General features: G+C 32.6%; 1 protein-coding gene across 1 annotated transcript; it reads right to left on the bottom strand.

The window, feature by feature from the left end:
* Window positions 1-258: 258 nt before the first annotated feature.
* Window positions 259-4,587, bottom strand: LOC109800249 (serine/threonine-protein phosphatase PP2A catalytic subunit). The gene is made up of 6 exons (XM_020361019.3): window positions 4,041-4,587; window positions 2,601-2,715; window positions 1,756-1,864; window positions 1,603-1,680; window positions 991-1,182; window positions 259-882 (listed from the first exon to the last, which is right to left on the bottom strand). The coding sequence occupies exons 1-6, from the start codon at window positions 4,291-4,293 to the stop codon at window positions 709-711; spliced, it is 921 nt and encodes a 306-aa protein (XP_020216608.1). The 5' UTR covers window positions 4,294-4,587; the 3' UTR covers window positions 259-708.
* Window positions 4,588-6,125: the final 1,538 nt, after the last annotated feature.

Raw genomic sequence — 6,125 nt, 5'->3', positions numbered from 1 at the left:
TATATCAAAGTAATGTTTTTTATAATGAGTTTTATGCCTATTCACAGTATAAAAAAGTTTAGGGTCAACTAATAAAAAATAACTATAAATGTCTTTTTACGATAATTGTTATAAAAATAAACAAATTAATCATTCATGATGATTTATTTGTATTCGAATGATAGTATAAAATTCCTTTATAATAACTACTTATAACCTATTTTCTCTTTTATAATTACTAATAAAATGTTCTCAATAAAAAGAAAAAAGATGGGGAAAAAAAAAACAAAAACTCAGCTCCCTATTTCTCAAGTCTTGAAGCAAAAATTTCCACTCACCCCTCTACCCCTGATATCATATTATCATTTGATACCCAAAAAAATCAACACCTGCATTTGTTACCATCAACAGTCTCAAAGGAACATGATGGTCAGTACTCAAAAATCTGCTCTCTAAATTGAGATTTAAATTAAAAAAAAAATACAGCACAGGATATACCATGTTATTGCCGCTTCCTCCTATCAAAAATATACAAGACCAATTGTGTCAAATCTATTTGTTTCTTGTCCAAATAAGACGGCGGCAGCAGCAGCAGCAACAGACAAACTCCAAAAGAAAGAATTATGTTGATGATAACCGTCCACTTAAACAGTGAAACTCCTCTCTCCTTAAAGACACATCTACAGTAAAAGCAGAAAGCAGTAACTACAAACAAAGGGATATATGAAGTTACAAAAAATAATCTGGAGTCTTTCGTGTTGTGTCGGGCTCAATTTGTCTGGGAGCTGGATCAAACTGCAGAAAATTCTGATCCATATTCTCTCCGATTTCCAGTATGGCAGCCATATTCCCACATCGGTAACAGTAATTAGGTGCACTAAAAACAGTCACCACATTCTTGTCCTTAAAGATTCATCAAAATAACAGTCAATACATAAAATGTAATGGGTGCCCTTAAAAGGAAAGAAACCAATACTTATACGGAGTCAAAATATTAGATCAGATGCTCACCTGGCACCAATTGTACCCTTCCATGACAAGCTGGTGAGCTCTAGATATCAGCGAGAGCCCATTGGTATGATTGAACTGAGCAGCTATATCCTGTCCAAATGTATATCCAGCACCACGTGGAGATATTCCCCAACCACAGCGATCATCTGGATCAGACCACAAGAGGTCACACATCGGTCCTTCGTGTGGAACCTACATTGCACAGTTACAGTTGTCACTTTTCAGGCAAGAAATCCAATTAATTTTGCCAATTTAGTTTTAGACAAGACATAAACAGAAATGAAATTCCATAATGGAACAAAATGAGACATCCTAAAAGCCTAAAGCACCTAGCAAGGCTGAAATAAACACTTAACTATTAATTCAACCATATAGAAAGAGAAAGTAGACACTAGACACCATTATAACCCTAGACAAAAATGAAACATTTCCAAAGAAAACACAAGTATTACAAACTACACAATAAAAATTTTCAACATCAAACAATTTCTTCAAACCATATTTTAAAAAGGTTTTTAACTCAGAAAGAGCATGCTTTGCATAAAAATGTTATTCATACCAAATAATTTATAATCACAAGAGCTTGCAATAATCATTTGAAAACACACAAACCTCCTGTATGCGATCCAAGGCCCGGATATTATCCAGTGTATCCAAAGATGGTGAGAGACCTCCATGCAAACAGAAAATCTGGAATATACACGAATGTTAGACACCAACATAAGGTAGTCAGAGAAACATTCTGCAACATATTTTAACTCAAACCTGACTCTCAATGAGGGCAGTCAGAGGTAGATAATCAAACAAATCGGTAAAGAATTTCCAGACATTGGCATTTCCATACTTTCTCAAGCACTCATCGTAGAAGCCATACCTGAAAGCAGGTGAAGGATATAGACATCGAGGTGAGCAAGTATATAAACTATTCTTAGAATAAAATTCCTTGTATTTCTTGTGTTCAAATAGATTTTTTCTGTTTATCATGTCCCTTCACAAACCACTCAAGAATTGACATTCATAAGTATAAAACCATGTAATTCATGTCTACTCATTCATTTAGAAGCGCATTGCAAGCTAGCTGTAAAGTTTCATTTAAATAAACCTTGGCATCCATGTATCAGGTCCATTTCAATTTGAGTATAATTTCATCATCCAGGCACCATGAACTTCACAACTACTTCCATAGTTCCATATGTAGTGCAAAAATGACTATAACTAGCCTCAGCAGTCAAAAATGATAGACTGTAGATGTTCATTAGCAACAAAATACATCTATTTGCAAACAAAGTCGTGTATATTTTATAATGCCCTAATACCAAGAAAAAAACACTCCAAGAAAAGAAGAAAGCCATAACATTAACACAAAATCAAGCTGCTGCACCTAACTCCTAAGTTAACCACTTGTGAATGTTGAGATATATGGAGCCCATGGGAAAGTTATGATAAAGCCAATGAATGTAGGAATCAGGACTTCATTCCCTTAATCTATTGTCAAACTTTAAGCAGGATATATAATCAAATGTCTGCTTTCACACAACATATATCCTTACATACACAAATTATAGTGAGTTTTTTTTTAAGAAAAACATACTGAAAAAAAATATTCTTACACTTGAGTGATTTGACGACTCTCATGATTTCCCCTAAGGATTGTAATTCTATCTCTATAACGGACTTTCAAGGCCACCAAAAGTGAAACAGTCTCTACCGAATAGTAGCCACGATCTGCATAAATTTTGCCAGTATCATGAGGAAATGATAGCAGTGTATGCAAATAGTCTAATCAGAACATTATTAAAAGCAACATGATGAAAAAACGAAAAATGATTATGGCCATAGTTTGCAGCTTATTATATCTGAAATTGCAACATACTCAAATATTAAAGTTGTTTAGTCTCACATCCTTCCCTCAAAGACACATTTAAGAACACCTTTAATGCAAACATATCAATCACATCTACTAGTATTTTTGCTCGAAGCAACTTTTGTTGAAGGACTGGCTTATTGACAACATTACGGACATTCACTTCTCACTGACATTCAGTCCTATAAAATCATTTCATATTCATACAAATTTCGATTTCATTAGTCCATCCACAGTTGTATAAACAAATTTTCCCCTCTGCCATCACTCTTCTACCATACAAATGTAAAAGGATCAAGAATTTATTCAATATTTAGCACTCAAACTAACATCTCCACATTACCTCACTGTGTTGCACCACACTACTACACACTGTTATAGAAACCACACTCCCATAATAAAATCCAGTAACTATGTTTCGAATTCGAAACCAGCCCTTAGTTCTACCACACATGGCAACCATTCTAGCAGAAAAATCTCCGGGGCCAGGAAATAATAAAGCTTCACCTAACAATTATACTTTCAACAAACGCTAGGCTGGTGCATAACCAAAAGTCCAAAACAAGGAACGAAAAAATCAATGTTTTCATAGATTTGAACAGAAAAATAAATGTTAAAGACACGACACAAATAACCAAGTTTATTTCACAATTTACACAACAAATAAATCAAGCATAAACCAACTAGTATAATCCTACAAAATCTAACAACCATGACATCACGGAAAATCCTTAAAATGACCAATTCAAACTAGCTGATGACAGCAAATCCCTAAAAAAATACGAAACCAACTAGTAGTTTTTTTTCTTCTTTCAATTGTCCCCAACCAAGCAATCAGTTCCATAGCAGCTAACTTTTCACACCGATATAACCAGCTAAGAAAAACATCAACAAATAAAAAACATGCAGAACGCTACTCAAAGTCTCAAACACATAAAAACGGCATCAAAAGCACGAAACAATAACCGCGGCATAAACAAAAAAAAAAAAAAAAAAATAAAAAACCAAAACTCCATCTCAAAATCCAAGCGCTACAAAACAAATTCAATTATAACACATCGCGAAGCATTTCGCGCTGTAACGAAACAAAACCAAACCAAACCCTATCCACATCAAATTCAGCACAGGAAATTAATTAATTAAACAAAAAAAAATTAGAGAGAGAATCGAAGAAGAGAAAACTGACCTACATAATCGCCCATAAAGAGGTAATTAGTATCGGGAGCGTTTCCTCCTATCCGAAAAAGCTCGATGAGATCGTAGAACTGGCCGTGAATGTCGCCGCAGACGGTGACCGGACACTTGACCGGCTGAACGTTCCACTCTTCGACGAGAATCGCCCTTGCCTGATCGCACAGCGACTTCACCTCGGCCTCCGGCAAAGGCTTGCACTCCATGAGGTGCTCGATCTGCCGATCCAGATCCGCGTGAGACGGCATCGTTTCGCTCGATCAGATCCGAGATCCTGGATTCGCAACGGATCGGTGTTCGGTTGGCGCTAATCGGAGCGGAGAGTCGGCGACGGCGACCGGAGCAGCGCGGCGGCGGAGGAGGCTCCGATGCTAAGCGAGGAGGGCAAAACGAACCGTTTGGAGGATGATTTTGATGGGGTTTCGCTCTTTTTCTGCGCTCTCTTCTCAATCATTTCATTTCCTTCCGCGCTCCGTGTTTCTGTCCTTTTCTTTCCCTCCGTTTTTTTTTTTTTATGTTCGCAAAACGTAAAACTATTCACACCTATAAAAGATAATTATAAACAAACAATTTTTTTAGTTTTTTGTGTTACTATTAATTTTGGCGAAAATATATTTATTTATTTTTTAATCTGTGAATGAGAGAAAGGAAGAGGGAAATTGCCGCGAAGGTGGGGGAGCCTGCCATCCAGTAGAACTAGAACCTAACAAAATGAAACTCAAACGCAAATGAAATGACATGAAATTTCGTAAAAACATATGTTCCTCAAACAAACTTAATTGTATCGAATCAATCTGTCTGTTTGTTTTCACCTTTTTTTAATTATTTCAATTCAGCATTCAAGTTGGTCTACTACTTTTTTTTATTATATTACGTGTATAAAATATTTATTAATTTTGTTTAAAATTATATAACTATCTTTAGTTAGATCTATTTTCTCCGTTATATATTTTATTTAAAAAAAATTAAGATCAAATTCACGTGGACTAACTTAATGTTAATAAGTAGGTCTGATTTAAATTTGTGTGAAGTATATATCAATTAGACAAATGAACATGTTTCTAGAAATTATGGAGTAATATTTTTAATTCAACTGATTATTAATTTCCTAATCCCTTTTTTTTAAGCGAATTTATAATTCAATAGAAGCTATATCAGTATAAACAAATTTATAATTTCTATTTTATATGTTAATTTTAAAATATATACAAATTACCAAGCATTTCATTATATACACAGTGTTAATACTTTCTTTTTCTATTTATACTCTTAATAATATTTTTTTATAAAAATAGTTAGTGTGTTATATTATTCTTAACGAAGAAGGTCAATTATAAGATTAATTTTATAAAAATATTATTGTCATTTATTTATTTATTGGATTTTTTTAGTTCTTATAAAATAACAATATGAAATGGACAGAGTAATTAATTTTCAAGTAATATAAAATTTTGTAAACCTAATTTCCGTGTTAAAAAATACAAAGTTTTGAATGGCTGATTTTATTAATTAATCGACAAATTAATTAGACAATAGGCATAAAGTTATTGGACTAGGGTTTTTTTTTTTTTTACTACATATATTGGACTGGTTATGCAAACGATATCGTGTAAGAACTTCTAGTTTAATGTTTGAATTGACTTTTAGTAAGTTATTGTACTTGAACTTTTATAATGTTTTAAGATTGAATTTTGTAATTATTATTATTATTATTATTGTTATAAATTTTTTATTAATGAGAATTTTTTTTGTGTGTACTATAATACTTGAATCGATCAAAGTTATGATTTATAAAAATAATGTTGAAAATATGAATTTGACAAGACTTGCTAAGAGTATTAGACATATAAGGAGATTATTTTATTTATCTTTTTACGATTGTGATTATAAGATAAGTTATGATTCTACATATGCTACTCTAATTTTTATTATTAAGTTATTTTTTTAAACCTAACAGATAATTTAGTCATACAATTTTATAAAACTACTTTGATTGGATTATTTAAGTCGTTATAGAATAAACGAATTATAAATTTTTTTTCGAAATTTGAAATAATTATTTTTTATCTTTATAAAATGA

This window comes from Cajanus cajan, chromosome 11, assembly GCF_000230855.2.
Source record: "Cajanus cajan strain Asha chromosome 11, NIPB_CcT2T_4, whole genome shotgun sequence".
Classification (NCBI taxonomy): domain Eukaryota; kingdom Viridiplantae; phylum Streptophyta; class Magnoliopsida; order Fabales; family Fabaceae; genus Cajanus; species Cajanus cajan.
This window is presented reverse-complemented; position numbering and strand designations above follow the sequence as displayed.